Source organism: Alternaria ethzedia, assembly GCF_023757985.1.
Source record: "Alternaria ethzedia strain BMP 0044 chromosome Unknown scaffold_34, whole genome shotgun sequence".
In the NCBI taxonomy this organism is placed as follows: domain Eukaryota; kingdom Fungi; phylum Ascomycota; class Dothideomycetes; order Pleosporales; family Pleosporaceae; genus Alternaria; species Alternaria ethzedia.
In genome coordinates this window covers 124,356-147,625 of record NW_026056227.1, presented here as the reverse complement: position 1 = coordinate 147,625, position 23,270 = coordinate 124,356, and the positions used below count along the sequence as shown (strand labels likewise).

General features: G+C 52.7%; 9 protein-coding genes across 9 annotated transcripts; 4 read left to right on the top strand and 5 right to left on the bottom strand.

The window, feature by feature from the left end:
- Nucleotides 1–172: 172 nt before the first annotated feature.
- J4E87_009345 (uncharacterized protein) lies at nt 173–1,231 on the bottom strand (the record flags this gene model as incomplete). The annotated part of the gene is made up of 4 exons (XM_049380922.1): nt 173–316; nt 377–656; nt 730–956; nt 1,046–1,231. The coding sequence occupies 4 exons, from the start codon at nt 1,229–1,231 to the stop codon at nt 173–175; spliced, it is 837 nt and encodes a 278-aa protein (XP_049229348.1).
- A 981-nt stretch (nt 1,232–2,212) lies between these two features.
- On the bottom strand, nt 2,213–3,663 carry J4E87_009344 (uncharacterized protein; the record flags this gene model as incomplete). Its single annotated transcript, XM_049380921.1, has 3 exons — nt 2,213–3,128; nt 3,266–3,531; nt 3,586–3,663. 3 exons carry the CDS (start codon nt 3,661–3,663, stop codon nt 2,213–2,215), a joined length of 1,260 nt encoding a protein of 419 aa, XP_049229347.1.
- Nucleotides 3,664–4,059: 396 nt separating this feature from the next.
- J4E87_009343 (uncharacterized protein) lies at nt 4,060–5,613 on the bottom strand (the record flags this gene model as incomplete). Its single annotated transcript, XM_049380920.1, has 1 exon — nt 4,060–5,613. The coding sequence occupies one exon, from the start codon at nt 5,611–5,613 to the stop codon at nt 4,060–4,062; it is 1,554 nt and encodes a 517-aa protein (XP_049229346.1).
- A 1,835-nt stretch (nt 5,614–7,448) lies between these two features.
- On the bottom strand, nt 7,449–8,637 carry J4E87_009342 (uncharacterized protein; the record flags this gene model as incomplete). Its single annotated transcript, XM_049380919.1, has 3 exons — nt 7,449–7,934; nt 7,989–8,487; nt 8,576–8,637. 3 exons carry the CDS (start codon nt 8,635–8,637, stop codon nt 7,449–7,451), a joined length of 1,047 nt encoding a protein of 348 aa, XP_049229345.1.
- A 730-nt stretch (nt 8,638–9,367) lies between these two features.
- J4E87_009341 (uncharacterized protein) lies at nt 9,368–12,117 on the bottom strand (the record flags this gene model as incomplete). The annotated part of the gene is made up of 6 exons (XM_049380918.1): nt 9,368–10,863; nt 10,909–11,511; nt 11,560–11,728; nt 11,778–11,904; nt 11,952–12,035; nt 12,089–12,117. 6 exons carry the CDS (start codon nt 12,115–12,117, stop codon nt 9,368–9,370), a joined length of 2,508 nt encoding a protein of 835 aa, XP_049229344.1.
- A 457-nt stretch (nt 12,118–12,574) lies between these two features.
- Nucleotides 12,575–13,572, top strand: J4E87_009340 (uncharacterized protein; the record flags this gene model as incomplete). The annotated part of the gene is made up of 2 exons (XM_049380917.1): nt 12,575–12,901; nt 13,069–13,572. The coding sequence occupies 2 exons, from the start codon at nt 12,575–12,577 to the stop codon at nt 13,570–13,572; spliced, it is 831 nt and encodes a 276-aa protein (XP_049229343.1).
- A 1,653-nt stretch (nt 13,573–15,225) lies between these two features.
- On the top strand, nt 15,226–15,732 carry J4E87_009339 (uncharacterized protein; the record flags this gene model as incomplete). Its single annotated transcript, XM_049380916.1, has 1 exon — nt 15,226–15,732. One exon carries the CDS (start codon nt 15,226–15,228, stop codon nt 15,730–15,732), a length of 507 nt encoding a protein of 168 aa, XP_049229342.1.
- A 569-nt stretch (nt 15,733–16,301) lies between these two features.
- J4E87_009338 (uncharacterized protein) lies at nt 16,302–19,571 on the top strand (the record flags this gene model as incomplete). The annotated part of the gene is made up of 2 exons (XM_049380915.1): nt 16,302–16,472; nt 16,638–19,571. The coding sequence occupies 2 exons, from the start codon at nt 16,302–16,304 to the stop codon at nt 19,569–19,571; spliced, it is 3,105 nt and encodes a 1,034-aa protein (XP_049229341.1).
- A 1,805-nt stretch (nt 19,572–21,376) lies between these two features.
- J4E87_009337 (uncharacterized protein) lies at nt 21,377–22,905 on the top strand (the record flags this gene model as incomplete). The annotated part of the gene is made up of 4 exons (XM_049380914.1): nt 21,377–21,464; nt 21,509–22,108; nt 22,168–22,289; nt 22,342–22,905. 4 exons carry the CDS (start codon nt 21,377–21,379, stop codon nt 22,903–22,905), a joined length of 1,374 nt encoding a protein of 457 aa, XP_049229340.1.
- Between the last annotated feature and the right edge of the window lie 365 nt (nt 22,906–23,270).

Sequence of the window (23,270 nt, the reverse complement as noted above, 5' to 3'; positions counted from 1 at the left end):
CTCTTTCCTACAAAATCCAAATAACCAACATGAACGCTACACAAAGAAATCAACATGCGGCTTGCCAATAATAAAGGTCCCGCTCTCGTCGTCGGGTCGATAAACCAGGCAGAACCATACGCTCCCAACTTCACGCTGTAATATGCTTGACATAAACAAGTTCCGACACTGTCTATCGACGAGCGAACTCAATATCTCCCTTGCGAGCCGGCTTAATGTTGGGGTCGTACCACCAAACACAAACAATAAGCGTAATCATCATAGGCAAAAAGTCGTAAACATAAATCGGCCACTCGTGCGACAGCAGATAACCATCCTATATCCATCCATTAGCAGTCACTCAACCAACTAATCGAAAGGACAGAACAAAACATACCTTGCCCATCGCATACTCAATAACCCTACAAAGGTTACGAATAGTAATGCACACACTAGCCGCATACAAAAACCAGATCAACTTCGTCCACGGAATATCCGCCGACGCAGCTGTAGGTCCCTTTTGGAGTCTTACGTGCCAGATACCCGCTACCACGACGAAGAAGCCGAAGATGAGGATTTGGAGAATGAGGCCGCCGAGGATGATGTTTTCGCCGCGTTTGAAGCCGTCGGCGTCGGAGGCGGATACGAGCATGCCGGCGCCGCCGCCTTGGATCATACTGGAATACCCATGTTAGCATGATGGATGGCTTCTTGGGAGTTGTGTTGTGTTGTGCTGTTTTGGCAACGTACAAGCAGAGAACATCGCCGCCAACGAAGAGCTTGGTCAACCAGTTTACGCGGATCAACGAGTACTCAGCAGAGTCTGTGCGGCGGATGAGGCGACCGAGGATCATGTAGATGGAAGCTGCGAAGAGGATGGGTGCGAGGAGGATGAGCGTGGATTGGATGATGTAGGGGGTTTTGTTCTCGGTGTCGTTGTGGGCTGCGGCTCGGGCGGAGTAGCCTATGGCTTCGCACTGGAGTGGGTGTTAGCAATGTGTTTTCTTGGGTTGAGCAGCTTTTGTAACCAGAAGCTGGAGGGGTGGAGGGGGGATTGGATACGTACTAGAGCTCCGATGACGAAGGGTATGCAGAACCATGTCCTGTTCTTGACGAGGCGGTATGTGTGGATGAAGAACAGTATGAACATGATCACGGCGGTAATGGCGCCGGCCGCGATGGTAGGTGTGTACGGCCAGAGTACGTACTCTGGTATCGCGTTTGAGTCGTCTACTGGTCCCGGTGTCGACATCTTGGGTGGGAGGAAGGGGGTTTGAGGCAAGAGCCCTTGTGGTACCACGGAATCAAATTGAACAGTTGTGGCAATGTATTTGGAAGATTGGGAAGTGTCCGTGGTAATACACTGTTGGACTGTTGGTATGTGGACTGAGGCTGGCTGATGGAGAAGAGTATAGCAACGTCTTTATGTATAGAAGTCATAACGAGAAGCCGCGGGGCACAGCCCACCTAGCGTATCCCGTATCTAGATTCCCTGGACCCGTACGTAGATTGCCCGAGCAACGTTCCCGCCTTCTGTTGGGAGCGTAGACATTTCGGATAGAGAAGGAGAAGGGTCTGTGCATACGACTAGCGCGTCCAGATACGACGCGCCAATCGCATTGCTGCCCGAATACTGAGCTCCACCTTTTTTGTTCTTTCCTCGAACATCCTACATTAGTTCCTCGCGTGTAGTGGTGTCAAACACGGGGTAGCAGGAGGAAGTCTTCAATGTCGCTTCTAGAATACGTCGTAAATCTTGACGTGGTGCGTGCAAGTAGATAAGTCGGCTGCTTCGCACGTTTCGCACAGCCTCCCCCTGATAACTATCATCGCTTCGAATGGTCGTGTTCTACGCTGACCAGCCAAGTCCTGTAAAGGTAGTCTACCTGATCAGTCAACATGCGGATACTCGAGCCTAGCCTGATTCCACTTACGACACAAGACTTCGTCAAGCCAGCCACACATTCTTCGCAAGCATATCCCAAAGCAGTCTGGTGGAAGGAATAATCAATACTGATTTGGCGTAGGGATGTTGTTTCGATGCAATAGTTGTGCGCAAGCTGGCGGTAATCAAGCATGTTTGCAACCTCCGCGTCTCCGCAACGGGCAGCATAGCCTGCGTCGGAGGATTTGTTCCATGGAGGAACATCTCGCCTTTTGCAGCAGGTCGGGAGCGTACACAGCTCGGCGCACAATGATAAAAATGTCGAATGCCAAGAAAAGTTCCAAGGCTTCATGTCGCATGTCCAGAATATGGTGTCGGCGGAACAGAGCCACCTCGTATCTGCTCCTTGGGCCACTGAAGCCACTGCTTCCACTCGCTAGGGACCATGTGATCCGCGATCTTGAGTATCTGCTCTGCGAGCCCCTCCAGATACCAATAACTCGCTGCCGCTCTGTGCATCATGACCGCGTAATGTGCAAAGATGATTAGAGATCCCGGCTGCTTCTCCGATAGAAGCTCGATATAGCGATTTGAGATGAGGTGGATCCAAATCTTCAGCAACGCGTCGGAAGGCGGCTTATCAGACTTTTCCGCGACCTGGAAGACCAGTTCGAGGATATGGCAGGCAAAGCCATATGCATCCACGATATCGGGAGGATAGACATGATGGACGACCTCCGAGAACTTGCGCAGCTGTACAAGTTCAGTATTGGGTGGTTGTTCTTCTGTCATCCAATCGATATCTTTGACGTCGTCCGGAATCATGCGGCCCAACTCGCTCGCCTTCATTTCCGTGTAAAAGCCAGTCACCATGGGCCGTATCCTCCGGGTCAAAACCAGATTAGAAAGCACGCTGTCGAACGCGTGCTCCATATCCGAGTGAGCTGCAACTGAAGCTACACATGCGTGTGGGAATAGGACTCCGGCGAACAGAAGGACCGCTTTGAAGTTCGAATGATCGATGTCGCGAACCGATGTTTGGAAACTAAGTAGAGCTGCGTCATGGTACTTCTCGGCCTGGTACGAGTATTGCGGAGCCTCTTCTGGAGCTGAAGTCCGACTCAGGTGTAGCGCGCTGAGAGCAAGAGCAGCCTGAAGGAGGTAGGGATGATCGAAAGCTGTCTGTATCAGAAATGTCGAGCACACATCCTCAGCATCAGTATTATTCGCTGCGAGGGTTTTGGCGGTGACATTAGTATAGTGACTGCGCACGGAGTCAGTTCAGATTTTTTGATTCTTTCCGTAAGCAGTGAATATGTTCAGGTGACCGAAAGTTATGACCGGTCTTGGAGATAGAGTGAGACACTCTCAAAGCGTCAAGATGGAATTGAAAGGACGTACTGGAGCAACCGTAGTTGAGGTATATTCAGCGTCAAATCAGGCCGGCTGGATGCGCCATTAAGATCGATAGTTCCAAACTCTGGTAATGGTTGCTGATCAAGAGCATTGGCATGACCATCTGTGGATGACGGCGTAAAAGCTGGTGTTCCAGCCGGCAAAGGCGATACGTGGGACGCCTCACGACTCTCGCGGTTGGTGGAAGGTCGGTATTCACACACCGTGCCTTGCTTTACGCAGTTTGCGCAATTGGGCCTCTGCTCATCGCACTTTGAAGTTTGTTAGTCGCAAGTAGAATTCGTAACTCGAATGGGAAGGCGCACTTTGACATGTCGGCCTTTGCACGGTAAGCAGCCGTTTCGCGACTTCTTATGAGGCTTACGAGTCTTAGCTCTGTCCATGTTATGTTGTTGATGCGATCATATCGGAGGCTTGTCTGGAGGAACGCGATGGGCAGATTGGACGATCTACGCTTGTGATGCGTCACCCGTCGACGAAACCGGGAGCGGCACTAAGATATGGCCCGTGCACCCGAGACAGCCGTAGCCTACCCGATACAAGCACTCGAAGCACAGTTGTGGCTGTGTTCATCGTCTTGCAAATACTTATAGGGCAATCTGGCTCAAAAGGATAAAAATAGAACTGCATATAGTAGAGATGTACGTGTTTGGCCGTACATACATTTTCACATTCGTAACCAACGTATCTATCATATCAAAAACCTCAGTGGATGTCCACGTCCCACGCTAAGTCGAGCAGACATGCATAACGCCAGCGCAATGACTATATTCATGCGATTACTCCTCATCCTCGTCTTCTTCATCCTCAAGGTCCGTCCGCTCAACAATCAGATTACCACTTCGGCCAATGCGCTCCTTAATTGTACCGCCAGTCTTGAGCTCGTACACCTCGCGTGGCATAGGACTAACCAGCTGGAACTTGTACTCATGCTCAAAGTCCTTTGGCTCTTCGACTTTCTCTTGTGCGCCTTCTTCAGACTGCAGGATATCGTAGCATTCAACGAAAGCGTAGAGTTCCTCGATATGAGCATCCGCGGCGAATTTGCGGACCACACGCTCGGCATTAGGCATGCGAAGACTGATGCGTACGATGTCCTTTTCCTCGGGACTGGGCTCAGAGCGAATTGATGCGGCGCGCCATTTGCGCCATTGGGCGAGGTTTTGTGCGTATCGTTCAATGGCTTGTTCGCGCTCAAGTGCTTCCTTTTCTTCTCGGGCTTTCCGCTCCGCTTCCTCCTTCTTCTTGCGCGCCTTTTCTCGGTCCGCTGCAAGTGAGCGTTCATATGCGCTGTTCTGTTGTTCTCGAATATTCCTTGTCGCCTGCTGTTCAGCGCGCTGACTGCGTACGCGATTCAGCGGCTCTGTGTGTTGCTGCATCGCCTGTCTTAGCTTTGCGATGTACTGCTGTGGAGTTGTAGGACCGGCTACGCGCGCCGCGATGCCCATAGCTGTCGACGACACTTGCGGTGTGTGTACGATAAGACCAGTAAAAGGAAACTTCGTGCACGATAGCGCAGCAGAAACCTGGTATGCCTCCGAATCTTGCACATTGCCCGCCCACAGTATTATATTGTTCTCGGGGTTCCGTACAAACTCCACGACCTCTGGTGCGAGAAGTGTGTCCTTTATGAAAGAAGACGTCTCATCGTGCTCGGGACTGAGCAGCACGACCATCAGGAATTGTAGGTTCTTCTTGGCCAGATCGAAGGCTTGCGCGTATCCGCTCTCGAAGAACGGCAGGGTGTGGCTGCCATATTCCTCCTCAAACTCGCGGATGAATCGCGCCGCTGTGTCCCGTGGGTTCAAAGGTCGGCGTCCGCTTGCGCTGCGTTGAGAGGCGGGTGTGTTGATGTTGCTAGCCGTCACCCTCCCCCATGCGCGGGGTAGGAAGGGGAATAGCCAGCCTAATAGTCGGAAAGACTTCGCGAATAACGAGTACACGAGCGAGAACGGCGCAAAGAATATCGCAAGCACCAGCGGAACTTGTGTGGTAACTTGGCTCTCTGGCTGCGGCACCACCCTCGGCGCAGGCTCTATCCTGACTCTCCTCCCACTACTTGTTGAGGATCGCGGTGAAGCAAAACCATTCAATAGTGTCTCTTGTCGGCGAATGTCTTGGGGCGGTGGTAATTGAGCGGCGGCGGCAGCGACTGGGTCTTCGGTCGGTTCGCCGTCGAAGAAGCGGGTTACTGCTATGTTGACATTCCATTGCGCGCGCTGGAGAATTGGTATCGCGTCGGACGTCGCTTGATCGGTAACGGCGGTGTATTGCTGGAGTGCGGCTTGCTGGTCGGCTGTGAGGGATGCGATGTCCACGCCGCTGTCCGCCATCGTAGGTATTCGGCTTGTCTGATTCTAGATTGAGGTTTTGAGTTGTGTGTGACTAGATCCCAGATTCTGCGACAGAGGCTTATATCGGAAAGGACTGTAGTGTGGAAATGTGGTGTAGGGTGAAAGTCTTGGTCTACGTGTTGCCTTTACAGCGGCGATGATGTAGCGGTGGTCGGAGCTTACGCTCGAACTACGGGACAAAGGTGAGGCTAACCTTGAATGATCAGCCTTCGCCACGGAACACTAATAACCCACGGGGTAGTTGGTGAATCAGCATTGTTGCGATTGCTCTCCCAACAACTATAGGATGGGTGATAGAGGCTGCCGCCTAATATCGTGGATGCTACATACCGAATCTCCAGGCCACCCATGGATGTTCTGAACCCGCTTGCTAAATACGCGCGCCGAGTGACATTTGCAGCAGTGCCATCCATTTAACACAACCGTTTGCGCACCATCAACGATCTCAGAGCTCGATATAGGCTCTTTGGTTTTTGGCAATCGGGTCTGAAGGTTTCTGCCATATCCCTAAAAATGTTCGTTCCATAACTAAGCCCAATTAAATCCCACCATGTAGCAAGATATGCGATCCTCATGTGCAAATAGTCGGGGCGCATGTCAGTGAACAGCTTCCAATATCAGCATTACTCAGCCAAGGTGCATCATACATCTCTCCAGAATTATTGTAGTTCAAGACACCTTGTAAGCCACGCCCGTAACCGATGAAGCCACCGCTGGTCCTGTTGGTAGCAATCATTTAGCCACAGCGACACAACGTTGCGCGGAACCTATTCGAAGTGTATTCGAAATCGAGGATCCTGAACTAAGCGCTTCACTTCCTCCCCTTATCTCAGCCATGTACTTACACTCTTACCACCAGTGACAAAGCGCACTCGACCAAGCTGAAACCAATAAATAGTACAGCCCCACTAAGCATCATTATCAATGCACTGAAGCGTGGTGTCGTTCCTGCCCCGCACTGGCTGCGGACTCGGCCAGTCTACCCCTCTTGGCCCACCAATGCCCACCAAATCTTCAAAATTCACGCCACTGCCCAAGAACATAGTGTTACCTTTTGGACTTTTTGCCATCAATCCTGTTGTAACAGGCCCGCTTGGCGTAAGTTCGACTGTTCATCCAACTGCATGAAACATGTCCTAACAACTTCTATAGCAAGCGGTAAGGCGTCGCACTTGTAATGCGAAGATCACTCGTTCGGTAAGCTTCACACTCATGAGTTCCACACTTCGAATTCCCCTTCTAACAATTCTCTAGATTCGGGTAGTGGGCATAACACAACTTCTTTTTTTTCGTCCTCGCATTTCGAGGCCTCTTAACATGGAGAGAGCTCCGCCCTTTTTTTGCTCGCGGGGAAGAAGTATAATTCTTCGTTATAGCTTAGAGAGCTATTATATGGTGTCTGTCTATTCCACAGATTTTGTTTTGCTCCGTACCTTGACAACATTCTCCACAACTTCGCTCTGTCTATGCGATGGCGCGCTTCTTGTTCCATTCATTAGCATCAATAAAGCTTCTTGTCGTAAGTGTAACATCGATGACCAATGAAATAAGTGTCTGTTTTGATTTATTCATTTGTTCATTCATTTAGCAGCATCAAAGCTGAGGGTATCTATCTCCAGCTGTTGAAAGGCCAGATTCTACTTTTTTGTCTTACGCCAGAAAACACCTTCATGATGCCTCGACGAAGCCTATACCTAGCTACTTACATCGATGGCAGTCGCTAGGTAAGGCCAAGCACGAACCTGCTCGCGATGGCATGCCCTCGTAGATTGTTGAAATACACGAGCTTCAGCGCTCACTCAGTGTGAAGACGCTTAGCTGCTGTAAGTTTGCTTGGGCTGGGGGTATGAAGGGCCCAGTTCCTGGATGCTGAGCTTGGCAAGCCATTGGCCCATGTCGATGGCCTTGTCGAGCGGCTTGCCCTGGACGATACCAGCGACGAAACCACCGGCGAACGCATCACCGGCACCGTTGGTGTCGTTGATCTGCTCCTCCTTGATGGCGTGTACGGAGAACTCTTTGATGTCAGCGTCACCGCCCTCCTTTGCGGTAACGGCAATGGTTGGGTCGGTGCCTTGGGTGAAGACAACAGTCCTGGGTCGCTTGCTGTTCTGCTTGGGTGTGTTGGCCAGCTTCTTAGCAATCTCCTTGACGTCCTTGGTCTCCCAGCCCTGGGCCTCGGCGAATGCGGCGGCCTCGGTCTCGTTGCCGATGACGATGTCGACGTAAGGGAGGACCTCGTTGAGAGGGTCCTTGAAGAATTGCGAGATGAAGGGTGCGGAAAGGTTGAGGATGAATTGCTAGAAAGCTGTTAGCACATTGATCTTTTCTCAACACACCCATGGTCTTCCTACCTTGTCCTTGGCAGCAGCGTGCTCAGCCAGTGCCTTGACGGCTGGGACACAGACGGTCAAGTGGAAGCCACCAACGTAGTAGACCTTGGCGTTCTCGACCTGCTTCCAGATGCGCTCCTCCTTCAAGTGGTCGATCTTGTAGTTGTTGGCAGCGGCAAGGTCGGTGCACATGGAGCGGTTGTGGCCGGTGATGACAACACCGCAGCGACCAGTGGGAGTCTTCTCATCGTAGAGGTACTCAGTTTTGACACCGGCATCGGCTGAGATCTTCTCGAGGGTCTCGCCGTACTTGTCCTTGCCAATGCAGCCAACGTATACGACCGACTTGGGCTCGAGGATGTAAGCCGCACCACGGGCAGTGTTCTGGGCGGCACCACCAGCGATCAGGACGGCGTTGTAGTTCTGGAGAAGATCCTCGTACAGGCCCATGTGCTTCTCCGGGTCGGCGAGGATCGCATCGTTGGCCTTCAAGCCATACTTGTCGAGGAGAGCCTGGTCACTGCTCGCTGTTAGCAAAAGCTCACTTTAGTGCTCCTCCGCAATTGTTGCAAAACATTGCGATTGTAGCTAAAGGAAGATGGACTTACCCAACACCCTGGATGTCCAGAAGCGGGTTCTCGAGGCAGAATAGTTCGTAGTTTCCAGGCATTGTGTCTGTTGTGTGTGTGTAATAAAAGTCGTTGGTGTCGTAATGGAGTGAAAGTGCTGAATGTGGGGCAGGGTTTCGGACAGCGAGGGGCAGCAAGCTCCGCGCTAACAATTGCACCGACACGTAAAGTCCCGAATCGAGCAAGGTAAGTGCAGGCGAGTGGAGCATCTTGTCGCGCATGCGAGGGAAGGCATCCTGTAGAAACACGGCTTAACATCACAGCAACTATGAGGCCCGTGGTCATACGCATAACTCCTTGTTAATTTATAAAGTAAAGTAGATCTACCAGACCAGGCATAGAACGTTGAGACGCGACTCACTTCCGATCCAGAAGCTCAAAGCCTTTGGTCATCTGGAAGACAAGTCGTTTCTCAAGTCGGACCATAGTCTGGCTGGTCCGCAGGACCAACCCATGCAATAACGCAATAATTTCAGTCTGTAAAGCAAATCGCCCCATCTAGCTACCTTCCCTTGATCTTCGATGGTGCTCTGGACAAGTCATGGCGTGCAAGCGAAGCATGATAGGAGCACACATGCCGCATGCGGAAGAGCACCCACACTCATTTGGTTGGAGGGTTCGCTCATAACCCATCCAACGGAGCTCTTCAACTCCGACACGATAGTCTTGTAGTAACCAGGTTGGTAGTCTGGCGAACCGTATGTCTAGCGACGGAAACGACTGATGATAAGACAGCATTGAGCAGCCTGCTACGGCTGCGCTGGCGTTGGATCAGCCGCCTTGGCCGTTGGGAGGAGTGCGCCCCCAGGAGCTCTCGGCATTGCCCCGGTAGGAGCTGAACAGAAGCGGGCTCGCCATGTTTACTCCATTTGCGTATCCATACTGGTGGTTGTTGTTCAAGTCGCTGCCATATGGCGATCCCCAGTTCGAGGGGCTGCTGACGTGATTTCCCCATGCAGCGCCACTGCCGATACCACTGGGAGCTCTAGTAGCAGTAGGAGTACCAGCCTCGACACTCAGAAGCGAATTCGCTGAATCACCTCGCACATGACCAGACATCCGGGGTTTATCATTCATTGAAGGGCGACGGAGATCGTTGCCAAGGCCGTTGGTGTTTAGCATAGAGGGAGAAGCCGGACCGGGCGTGCGATTCCAGATGGAGTTGGAGTTCCACTGGCCATCCGGCACAGAAGGTAGGTTCGGTGGCTGACGGATGGAAGATGTAGAACCCGACCTACCCATCGGCGTGGAGAGCATTGCAGGCATAGGAGCAGGAGACAAGGGCTTGTAGTTCCTAACCGAGTTGACCAAGTCGTTGATCGACAATGCTCCCGGCACAAACGTATTGTCGTTGACAACAGCCGTGTCGTCGAATGTCTGCTCTGGTGGCGTAGGTGGGATGTTCTCGTCTTCTTCAACTAAAGGGTCCAGTCCGGTCTCGTCGCCTACTAGGTCGTCCACCATGTTGCGCATCGCATTGTCCTTAGCAAGCGTAGTGGATGCAGATTCTGAAGCTGCCGCAACGGAGTGTGACTTCTGGTCGTCTGGAATAGGCGCCTCTGTGTGTTTGAACAGAGGTATATCGGTGGCCTGGACTGAAAGAACAGGAGATCCATCAGGCCGGGTCGTTGGGCTCGCCAGAAGCTCCGATGGCAGTCCTTCTTCTCGGTAGATGAATCGCGGACCCGCCAAGTCCAGTGGTGCATCGTCAATCTGCGTAAGGAGTAGACCATCGATCAGCAAGTCCTTCACTCGCATGAGCATCTCGACGTTGGGGTGGTTGCGCTCAAGCTCAGTCCACTTCTGCTTCATTACATCCCCCTTATACCAGAGCTTCATGGTATCCGGGGAAATGAGCGGCTCAAAACCAATCGTATCCGTATCCTCCTCCAACATGTAGTCTTCTTGGGGGAGTTGGTCCACGGGAAAGCTCGAGGCCAAAAGAGACAAGGTAGCAGCGTAGGCTTTCCAGAGCTCTTGAACGTCGACAGGATTCAAGGTATCGGCGATGTTGGCGTTGAGTACCTTCCAGTAGCGCGTGAACCAGGTGCTGTATAGACGAAGTCCTGGGAGGATGCGGCGTGCCACAGCTGTAATCTTGTCGGATAGATGGGCCGCACGGTCGCCGTTCTGGTGCTTCACATCGTTGCCCTCAGAAAGGCGGTCCAACTCCGGCTGCAAGACTTGTAGTAGGATGAAGAATGTCTTGACGTTCAGACGAAGGTAGTAGAAGTAGGTGCGCATAATGTTCGGGGGTGGGTTTTCGCCTGTTACAATTAGCCAAGTTAGCGTGTGAAGGGTGGACAACTTACTCTGCAACTGCACGGTCGCAAAATATTCCGCTGACATGTTGATGAGAATGATCTTAGTCAAGATGGAGTCCAACGGGCGCTCTTTGAGCTCGATAGCCAAGTGGCTGAGCACCTCGCCTTCCAACTCATCATGCGCCGCGAATTCCTCGCCCTTGTAGAGCTTGCTGTGCAGTCTGATGAACCAAGCAATCAAAGCCCGACCGGTATTACCGTCGGCTGACTTGTGGTTGTTGATGAGCTGCCCATTGTCCCATGCAGTTATGACGCGCTTGAACTCGGTCGCGAGGTTGGCCTTGGCCGACGGGTACGGCTCTTTGCTTGCTAGCGAGCGGTAGAGATGGTATACGCAGCGGAAGTGATCGCCGTCCTCGCGGGCGATTACTGCGAGTTGATTCGGCGCATGACCCGAATCTGGGTATATCTCTGCGGCCAGGTCGTAGTAGCCTTTGGCGGGTCCCCAATTGCGGTCCTTGTTCTTCTCGACGAGTTCGGTTTCGCGGTAGCGGGAAAGGTCACCGAGCTGGATGAGCGTTTGGTGGCAAGAGATGAGGACCTGTGTTTTCAGGTTCGCGGCGATGCGCTGGCGCGGGGAGGACTTGGAGGCTGCTCTCTTATCAGCAAAGTCGCGTGGCGCACACCGGGCGTGCTTACTATCATCCTTCCATTTCTGGGCGATTTTGCGCAGCTCTGGGATGCCGTCGAACTGAGTGTCGAGGTTCAGTATGTATTGGCGGTAGAAGCGCTGGCTGGCCTTGATAAACTGCAGATAGGTCTTTTGGAACTTGCGGATCTCGACAACATGGTCCTTGGATCGCTTGAGCTGCCGGGTGTTAGCGGTGCCTCCTGTTCTTCCTCCTGTGGTGACGCACCAGCTTATGTTCCTGCCTGAATTTGGTGTTGACCTTCAGATGCGCATTCCACAGCGTCGTCTGGAGTTCGCGGGCGGATGCGTATTCGAAGTTGGAGAAGATAAGGGCCTCGCAGGCGGCGCGGTACCTGTCGGACATTAGTTGTCGCCGGTATGCAGTGGCAACGATGCCTACTCTTGCAGCACCGCAGCTAACTCGGCGCACGAAGAGCCGCCATCAGCGCGCTTGTACAGGTCCTTCTCGATCGCCTTCGCCCGTCTATACTTTTATTAGCACCCGGCCGACATGACCGGAATGACGCAATGACGCACCTGTCGAGTTGTTCGGTGTTGGCGGCCATGCCTTCTATGTGCAGGAGCCGGCGACGTTCATATGTGACCCCACGGTCGGCGGGCAGGTCAGACGAAGGCACGGAGCAGGCGGCGGACGTTGTGGCTGGCGTGCTCCATTTATGGTGAGGGGGTATGCCCTGCGTAAAGGACAGAAGCGAGCGGGAGGGTCTCGGAGGCAAACAGCGCCCAAGACGCGGAGCTATGGCGTCAGAGTCGGAGGCGATGGCCGTGGTGAGAGGTGTGAGAAAGTGAGGTTGGTGGATGAGTCGCGAGAACTAGCGGGCGCAGCAGTCTCGGAGCTAAGGTACCACGTCCCGGCCTGGCTGGCGACCAACCCTCTCTCTTTCACCGCACAGCCAACACCCAAGTGAAACAGCCCTGCGAGACGGCACTCTCCCCGGTAAAAGGTACTGCCCCTTTCATCTACGCCTCGTCACAGTCACAATCAGCCCCAATCAACATACAATGGGGATCAAGCGCTCACACCGCGATTCCTCGTCATCAGACAGCACACCCTACTCGCGTGAGACATCGGCCGACGTCAAGATTGTCCACTTAGATACCGAATCTGCCGTCTCTGACGAACCCATCATCATGAAGTGCTCACTGCCTCCGCACGAACCGCTTGCGTTCAATTCCATTGAAGACCACGATGTGCACTATCAGCAAGTTCACATGAACCGATGCAGCGAATGCCACAAGAACTTTCCGGATCAGCACTTTCTACATCTGCATATTGCAGAATATCACGATCCTATCAATGCTGCCAAGCGAGACCAGGGAGAGAAAACGGTAGGTCGTTTCCATACGTTGTTTGTCACGTGTTTGCTCCTTCCCTTTCCGGATCTCCCGAGTGGTTCCTTCCTCTTGACAAGATCGCCCATCCATTTGGAGTAAGACTGGTGAGGTATGCGGAGTACGAGCACCTTCATGAGGACACTGTAGCTGATAGCTCGCAGTATGCATGTCTTCTACCTGACTGCGATCGCATGTGCAGCACACCCCAGAAGCGCCGCCTCCATTGCATTGATAAGCACCAGTTCCCTCGCGAATACGACTTCATCGTTGTGAAAGACGGTATCGATCGCCGAAGCAGCATGCTAATACCCTCTCACCGACGAAGAAGCTCGACAATGAGTTCGGCGAATGGCGCTGCTGGTTCTCCAAGGAGGCGGAGAGGTGAATCCAGCGCAAGCACTGGTGACACCATGGAGATGGATCACGAAGAAGCTCAGGAAGAAGGAGAAACGCGTCGCTATCCCACCAGACTTCGCGGGCGTGGTGGGTTCGGAGGTCGCGGACTCGCACGAGAAGACGCAGCAGGTGTCACTGCCCCAAAGACAGCCACTACTGATCAGCCGACCGATTCTATGGACAGTCTGGCTTCTAGCATGTCTGCACTGAAGTTTGTTCCTCACAGTGTCCGGGTAGCGCGCACAAAGGGTAGAGGAGGAGGTGCCTGAAGATACAGCCTTCAAAAGAAAGAGAAGAGTTCGGCTGATACTTTTGTCTTTCTTCTACATTCCTGTGATCGTTCTTTCCGTTGCGTTTCTCGTCAAGTCATGTTGCCTTGCGTTCCTTCCACAGATGTCGGTTGCCACGTGGTAGTGGTTACGACACCATTTCCACTTGACGCCATCCTCATTACAACACCACTGGTTTTCCTCGGCGATCCTGTATTGCTATCCATCGAGATAGCAAGGTATGTATACGACTTTAAGAGAATCAAACTACAGGCTAACATCGCCGCTGGCCGGGTCTCCTTCTTCCGTAATGCACCTGTCGACACAGCAATGGTGTACATTGTCTGGTTGCACTACGCATTGCGAATCCTCCTACTCTTTTTCGATCGTCTGAAGTCACTCGGGCTGTTAAGAGTGGAGCTTGCAGCCGTCTGTTGTCATGTTTTCCTGATACGCGTGATCCTCACCCGACCACAACAACCGCCCCACCACCGCTTGCGCGCAATCGTCATATGCGTCCGAACTCTTTCCAGACTCATAACCATTATGAAGCCGTCGACTGTCGCTCGCTGTGCGATCGTAAACGAATACCTACGCCGAAGAAAGCAGCCATCTTGTGACACTGCCAATCGCACTCGCCCTGAGCACCAAGTCGAACTCTTAAGCACCGCCATTGAACAAACGCCAGACAAGCAAACAACGGAGGCGCAAGCTCAGCCAGCGTTGAATCATGTACAATCTCTCGTCACATCGACCGCGAACGAGAGATGCGACACAGTCGCAGTCGGCGTCAGGTCCATCGCTTTGGATAAGATTAGTACAGCACCTAGTAAGTCCCGGTCGGATGCAGAGTAGATGCAAAGTCTATCATACAAAAGCTTACACAAAATTTCGATAGGACATCTCCGCAAGCCGGGCGTTTGGAGGCCAATGTTAACGAGCGAACGCACTGGCAGTACCTTTCTGGCGGCTTTGCAACCCAACGCAGATAGAGGCGCGGTGGCTACGGGAGCAAACGCTGCAAAAAACCCATGTGCTGGCGGATTCGGCTTGCCTGTACGCGACACTGTCACAAAGGCGTGGCAAGGGACGACCGACCACGAGTACCAGATTTTCACCACCTTCTGCTTCCCTGCCATGGGTGCATCCGCCCCACGATCTCTTCCTCCGACGCCACACCCTGAAGACGCCAGTGACACAGCATCCCCGACCTCAGATACAACCTTGTTCGAAGACGCGCCTGTATGCACACCCAGTCAGCTAGGATGCGATGAAGACATCAGTGCGTACACAGCTTGTAAAGACGCATCGATGGAAGGAGTGTCAGTCACCTGGACTTCCCAAATGGCAGAGGACGAAATGGATCCTGTCGCTAAACGCCCTCTTCGGCATCGTCGATACGTCTCTTCTCAATCAAGCTTCAGCGTTACTGAAATGCCTCAAACCCCGCTTCGGTCAAGATCAAGAACGAACGATGGACTGCTGTTGTTTAGGGCAAATTCTTCCAAGGAAACCACAGATAACGCCCCTGAAATACGACACCGTCGGAAGGTCTCTCTGAACCTTCCAGTCAACACACGCGCAAGCCAGGCCAGCGCCACCCAGCCATTTGGAAAGCCCGGTGTCAAAAGTTGTACAAAGCGAATGTCTGGCATGGAGACCGCTTACTATACCACCAGCGTGGACGCATTGACTCCTGAAGAACGGGATCTAGAGTACAAGCACCGGCATACATTCATAGGAACTGGCTCGCTAGACGACTTCCTAGAAATACTGGAAACTACACCAAACCATACCGCTACCAAAGATGCGATTGCTCGGGCATTCGTGCAACTGGCAGCATCAGAGCAGCTCTACGCTCGACAATGTTCTGCTGGTCAGGGGTGGGATCTAGTCATGCGAACAACACTGAGCCTCGTGGACGTTACTAGCGTCGATTACATTGTCCAGTCGCAAGTCAAGCTGGGTTCCATTACGCTACGGCAGTTCCTGGACTTGATACCTTTCGATGAAGTCGATGAGGTGGCGGCACTACGTATCGTAGAAGCGTTCTCTATTGCTAGCCATCTGGATGCGACGGCATGTATAGGCGCGCGAAGTAAGGCACGAGCTTTCCGGAAGTGGATGGTCGACCAAAAGAGAGTGGACGCAGATGGTTGAGGACAACAGCGATGAAGTACGCGCGATTCCCCCTACTATACCCAGTCAATTTTCCTAGCAGCAATACCCCAATGTCACCGACGTATCTTCCTATATACGCTCCTGTACTATTGCTTTTCGGAGAGTTTATGATCAGAACAGTGAAGCAGGCACAGTTCCTTGTTTCATTGAGTGTCTCTCCTTCTCATCCGGGCAGTATCTCAAGGCACGTGTCTTCCCTACACCCACCCCGGCCTTGGCGCCTACGCTTCTTGGCCTTATTTTCGCCATCGTCTCTTGACCTTCTTCCCTATGTTGATCTTGCGCCTTCTTCGCACTCTCAAAAAGCCACTCAGCTCGCTCTTGCCCACTCATTCCAGAACCTCACGGCTTCCCCCATCGCGCCAAGGCAGGTCCCCATTCAGTCCGAACTTTCACTGGAGGTCCGTGCTCCGCCTTACGACCCCCACTCGATACAGTTCCCAGCCGCTTGCACCGTACTTTCTACCCACACGCAATACACCGGAGGCAATCGACCCGTTCGCCACATAATTGTTACATACCCACGCGAGTCATCGATAGCTACCACGATGTCAAGCCGCCCACTACCGTCGTCAAGCGTTCTGCTAGGAGAAGTCAAGGCCACTGTCTTGCGCAAGTACAAGAAGAGCGCGTCGGTCTTTCTAGAGGACGCCGCTCTTGACATGATGCTTACCGAACATCCCGGTGACATCCAACGCTACGCCGGATTCTACAACATGGTCTACCTCTTCCTCGACCCCTCTCAATGCCAAGAGTGAAATCGACCGTTTGCGAACCCCCTTCTCACCAAAGACTCGACGAATCGTTTCATTTGGAATAAGAAGGAGTATGACTGCGCCGATTGCCTTGTGGACAATGACGATGATCACCCTGAATGGACTGAGGCTGCAGCATTTCGACCTATTGAAGGGTCCATCGGCGCACCCATCATTATCGCTACGGAACCGGTGGCAGCTATCTCAAAGAAGACGCAGAAGAAGACGTCTGCCATTCAACCTGGGGAGAACATCAAGACGCGGCTTCGACGCGTATACAATGAGCGCAAAGAGGCAAAGAAGTTGGACAGCTGGCGGGAGCTGAAGGCTACAGTAGAGGCCACTGCGACATGCGAGTTGCCTGCCCACGTCTCTACTACCCAGTTACACTTCTGGAACGCCGTCTTCTTGGACATTCTTCCCTGCCTACCAGCGTCCGAACGCGCCGCTCGCCTCCTGGCCCTCGAGAGTCGCGACATCACCGATGAACAGCCCAAGCCGTGGTCTGATATCTGGCAGACATACCAGTATGTCCGTGACTTCGACAAGGTTGAGACGACGGGATGGGATAAAATACTGCGCGACTTGTCCGAGAACTACCAAGACTTTTCCGAGAAACTGATAGACCTTGACATGGCCACGCGTATGGTTCTGGGTCTGCCAGTCATACTGCCGCCAGTCCGCGAACAGAACACGTCGGTGCTGACCGAGTCCACTGCTTCCAAGCCATCGACTCCTCACACTCCGGTACTCGAAACTGGCGCTCGTCGTCCCAAGCTCCTCCCAAAGTCTCAGACTACGCGGAAGAACTTTGGACTGGCTTACTTGGATGAGAAGGCTAATATAGCTCCTGAGGTTGCTGCACCGCCGGCAGCTCCAATTCCTACCGATACCAATATCTTCTGGCTTCCTACGGTAGTGCCACAGGAGGAACGTCCACCGTTCGGTGGCTTTACGCTCACTACTCCAGCTTCGAAGACCGCCAATGCCCATCCCATGTCCGCGCCGCTACAGCCTGCTCCAGCTATGCAGTTCCCTGACACACCTAGCTTCAACTTCGGTCTCGCTAAGAGTACATTTGACGCACCACCTACAGCACGCGCTCCGCAGTTCAATGGAGGCGCTGGCTTCGGGAGGGATTTCACACCTCGGACGCCCAAGTCGTCTTCGGCTGAGCAAATTACACAGCTCGTTGCACCCATTGTCGAAAAGACAAAGTCTCTCTCCGTTGTGTTCGGTGCTCCAAGCATTGGCACTGACTTATTATCACCAGCGCAACTGAACCTTTTCGCCCATCTTGACGAGCCGACTGCTGACTTGGAAACTGATGACGGAAACGAGGAGAAGTATACGTGTGAGATCCGAACAGTTATCAAAGAGAAGTCCATGGGCCGGGGTTACGAGCCTGTTCTGGACGTAATCGTCGAAGAGCCCGAGGAGGGCGATATGGAGCGGAATTTCGACAACGATCACGAAAACAACGACTACCCTAGCATATCAGTGGCCTCTTCATGTTGGTTAAAAACGGAAGATGACTTCAAGTACATGAGAGATGCAATGTCTCTCTTCCGTGAGAGTAAGTCGCGAACCTACACCGTTGGGGAGTTTATAGTCGACTACATTATCACACGAAGCCTAGATCACCCGGAAGAAGAATTGGTTCCTAGAGTCACTGAATTCTTAAACACTCTGCCCTTCGACCACAGATCTTTCGTTCAGACTCGAGATGAGAATGGGGTTGAAGTAGCTGCGAGCTTTGAGGAGGCATTAGAATTCTTCGAGCCGCATCTAGTAGCTCATTTCACGGTAGCAGATACAGATGAAGCCTCTCATTCAATTGGCCTGTCCGTAGGGAACCTAGAAGACGCCGAGGCTATCACAACTGTACTGAGCGAGCCCATCATGATAGTCGTTGCTGAACGCCAATCCATGTACGAGGACGACGAAAGTTACAACTACATCAACGGCTACGAATACCTGGCCCAGTTCGACTGCAGCGACCACGATTCACAAGCTGATGATGGCGCGGATATCGACCGGCCAGATGCTCTCGACGAATTCATGCCAGACACCCGGTGCAAGTCACCATCTCCCGAGTATGAAGCCGACCTCGCGGACAGCAATTCCGCGTCCACTGTCACACTTACTCCCTCTTTGACGCACTCGCCTTTCTCCGAAGCCGAACTTGCGATCGACACTGAGATGGCAGAAGAGTACATGCTCGATGGATACGGCCGCCCACTCGAGCTGACCGGGATGCCTCAAAATGACAAGAAGTTCTTGGACGCGGTACATACGAAGATCGTCGCAGAGACCGACCAGTATGAGTTCGATTGGGCTGAGGTAGACTATCTTTTGGGCCCTCAAGATGAGGAAGATGACGACGACGACTACGATGTACCTACGGTCGATGATGACGGGAAGCTCATTAAGCTCGAACTGGCCATGGAGCCTCTAGAAGGCGGCTGGGCTCACTGTATTCTCAAACAGGTCTTCCCAGACTTCGAGCAGGCTGAGGCCAAGCTTTCTGATGTCGCGCCACAACTCCAGGTAGAGGTTGATCAGACATCCTTTTCGAATATGTTCGACTTCGGATTCTTGTCTGAATCAATCGATTTGCTGCAACACACTTCGATCGAGGCGGCGAAGTTGGCAGGCGCGCCGCTAGTCGACACTTTGATACCCATCTTCACGTCTAAATTCGTCGACTATGATCGGCTCTTGCATGAGCTATATCTACAGGCTGCAGCAGTTGGCACTGGTGCGGAAGACCAGAAGGCCGACTACCGTCTACCTAGTCCTGCCGTACGTACTGCCCAGTCAAAAGCTGTGCCTACGGAAAATTCAGAACCACTCGATGGTATCGGAACTGGCAGTTCTGCTCATATTAACTTGGCTGCGGTTCGACTAATGACGTTCAATAAGCGCGACCCAGTCCGTCACATACCGCACTCTGACCTAGCGGTATATGACTGGCTCAAGTCTCAACCAGATAACAGCCTGGCAAACATCAGCACGAACGAGCCGGGCGAGCCCGCACCCTTTGACGTGATCAAGCTTTGACGGCGGTCCCGCAATCAGGAAGCGAGAAGAGTACATGATGAGCGGGATCTTGGAACAGGAACTTCGAGCTTCCAAGGAGAAGGCCTAGTGGACCCGACCGCAGGATCTAGAGAAAGCGACGAGCCTTTGGAACATGACGAGCTCCACGAGCACCCACACCTTGGCTGCTTTGAGGCGTGCAATATCCACATTGCCCTCCGCCGCCTGATGTAGTCGAATGGGCTTTCAGAGTCGGTTTGTAGCTATGTCCTTCGATTCTTTCGCAACGGGTTACGGCTTCTCTTCATCAATACGACAATGATTGTCCCGTCCTGGTCAGACATCGATACCGACAGTCACTTCTGAGCTCAAGCCAGACTGTCAAACTCTCGGCGATTTGCCCACCTTGGCCATAGAGCCAGGGTAGAGAGCAAAATCCGCTCTGCTGGGTCAAAGATCCAGTGAATGACACCGACATTTCGTATGTCTCCACCAAAGAGTGCGCAGATGCGAAAGCAGAAAGCAGATATCGCTCCGTCGGGTCAAAGGCTCGGCGACTGAGAAGATCGATCTGTCTGTCTTCACCAAAGAGTGCGCAGACAGACACAACAAGACCCCCCTTGGACCAAACGTCCAGGCATGAGGGAGCAAGGTGCGCAGCCACTGCAATTGAGAAGAGGGCTTGTCGCTCAAGGATGCGACACGATGAAAAGAATACGGCGGTTACAAAGATGGCCGTCTCGTCGAAATTTCTGCATCCACAGAGAAGGACAACGTGGTGTTTCCAGTGACGGATCGAGGAAATTTGAGGATTGGTATGCGCATGAAGGGCCACGGTGAATTCGTGTCAATGGTGTTGGAGGTTGTTTTGAATTTGGCCGACGACATTTCGTTAGCACACGCGCGCTCAATGTGCGCGCAGGAAGGTACGAGGATGTGAGAAACCTAATCGGGTCGCGAAACACCAAATCGGTGACTTCTAGAGCGGTGTGAGATGACGGGCAATCTGACCGTTAGTGAGGGCTTCCCCGCCATCCACAGCGCTACTCTAGATCGCGCATGCTTCGAGCTGTCATCTCGACGATGCAAATCCTTGATTTCGAAAGAAATGCATCTTCTCTCGTATGCGGGTATGGCCGTTTCGGATACGCGGCTACACCAAGACCCTAGCAACACGCATCCCACCCGATCATCCGGACAGCGCAACTCCAATGACGAGTGGAGAAAAGCATCTGATCTTCCCCGCATCATCCTTGACGCAGGAACCGATGCCACTGCCTTGATCCAAGTGCAGCCACCCGGACGTCGCGGAAGACTTGCTGCTGTAGTGACGGCCTAAGTCCTCGGCGCCCAAGACATTTCCAAGCGCCGCCAATGCCATCTTCAAACTTGGCGACTTGCATTACGCACACCAGCCCCTATGTACAACGACAACCGGGACCTGCGCGCAATCAATGATAGGGGAGGGCCTGAAGGGCCAGACTAGATGGCCAAGCCAATCGTGAGTTTCGTAGTCATTTTAACGAGTTTAAACGACCCAACCCTAGCCTCGTACCAACACCGAAGGATGACTACCAAGCGTTGCACTGTCGCCCAGCTACTGCTGCGGCTCAACGCCGTTACTTGGCTGACGGCCGAAGGGGTTTCATAACATCACGACTCGCCATCCTAGAATGTTCGTTCTCTCGTTTTCCCTCGCTTCCTCCACACCAACCTCAGGCTCCGCTTCACGTCGCTCGCTGTGTAGTGCCTCAGGCACACTCGTTAATCCGCGCATGCCGAATACCCAACACCTTTCTTTCCAGTGATACCCCGGAGCTTCCGCCATGAGACCTTCGAACCTTGTTTTTGCAGCAGTCGGCCTGCTTTCCTCATTCGCCACTGCGCAGCTGGAGTTCAATGTTGACGATCCAGGTGCGCTCACTGCAACTGTTTTCGGACCCCACTAACATAAACAGCCTCTATTAAGGATGCGACAAAAGTTGTTGCGGCGGGCTTAAGAGAATGGTACACTGGCGATAAACCCGGCGATGTACCTGGAAACTTGCCAGACCCATACTACTGGTGGCTATGCGGAGCCATGATGAACTCGTTCATCGACTACTGGTACTACACCGGCGACGACACATACAATAAGATTGTACAGCAAGCGATGGTGCACCAAATCGGTATCCCAAGAGCCTTTATGCCAGAGAACCAGACAAAAACACTAGGAAACGACGATCAGGCGTTCTGGGGAATGGCTGCCATGTCAGCAGCGGAAAACAAGCTTCCAGATGTCGAAGGAGAAATGTCTTGGTTGTCACTCGCCATCGCCGTATTCAACACACAGGTACCGCGTTGGAATCCCGAAACATGCGGCGGTGGACTCAACTGGCAAATTTTCCGATTTAACCCCGGATTCGACTACAAGAACACAATCTCCAACGGATGCTTTTTCAACATCGCGGCAAGGCTGGCAAAATACACAGGCAACGAGACGTATGTTGAGTGGGCCGAGAAAGCATGGGATTGGCAGTACAGTGTTGGTCTCATCAGCACAGATTACCACTTCTTTGGTAAGGATGCTCTTGAATGTATATCAGATGATATGCGTGCTAACAGATACCTTTCCTAGATGGTACCAGCGAGAGACAAAACTGCACGGAAAAGAACCACATCCAATGGACATACAACGCTGGAATCCACATGGCGGGTGCCGCAGCCTTGTGGAACATGTCAGAAGCGAAGGGTGATACGGTAAGACTCTTTGAACCTGACCTAATTCCATACTCATGCTAACCCAACGAAGGAACGAGCAGGCAGATGGCGAGAGCGCCTGGGCGGTGTTATCAACGGTACCGACATCTTTTTCCAACAGCAAGGAGCCCCAGACGTCATGATCGAAATGGCCTGCGAACGCAACGGACTATGCGACCACGATCAACGATCCTTCAAAGCCTACCTCGCCCGCTGGATGGGCTGGTCGATGCTAGCCGCTCCCTGGACCCGCGACCGCATCATGCCGAAACTCCGTGCCTCTGCCGTGGCAGCTGCGCAACAATGTGGCCCCGGAAAAGGTGGCTGTGGTCTTAGGTGGTGGCAAGGTGGAAACGACAAAGAGGTCGGCGTTGGAGAGCAAATGTCTGCATTGGAGGTCATGCAGAATTTGCTTGTTGATCAAGTTTCTGGTCCGGTTGGACTTGATAATGGTGGAATCAGTGAGAACGATCCTACTGCAGGAAGTGATGTGGGACCTGTGCGTGTTGAGCATGACTCTATCACGACAGGGGACAAGGCCGGCGCTGCGATTCTCACTCTCATGGTATTCGCGGTGTTCTTTGGTGGAGGCGCCTGGCTGATTATGAGCGAATAGTTTTATTTCTTAATTCAAAGCATTTCACACTTCATCGTATTGCGCGAACTGGGGCATTGATACTGAATGTGCACTCAACGCTTCATCACCGACTATCACCGACGAGAATCCGGAGTGGAGTGGTTCTACGCTTGCCAGCGACGCGTGATTTTGACTCAAGAAAGCTGTTTGACCCCAAACCTGCAGCACCACACGCGTGTATATTATGATCTGCAGGCATTTGTAACGCTGTGTCTGCAATGTGTATACACTGTAACCTATGAGAGGGCGTCTCATGACATAAGCATGCAGATCATGTCCTGAATGAGGTAGGATAGCGACTTCCCAACTCGGAATTAGCGCGTGTATACCTAGGTAGCAGCTGC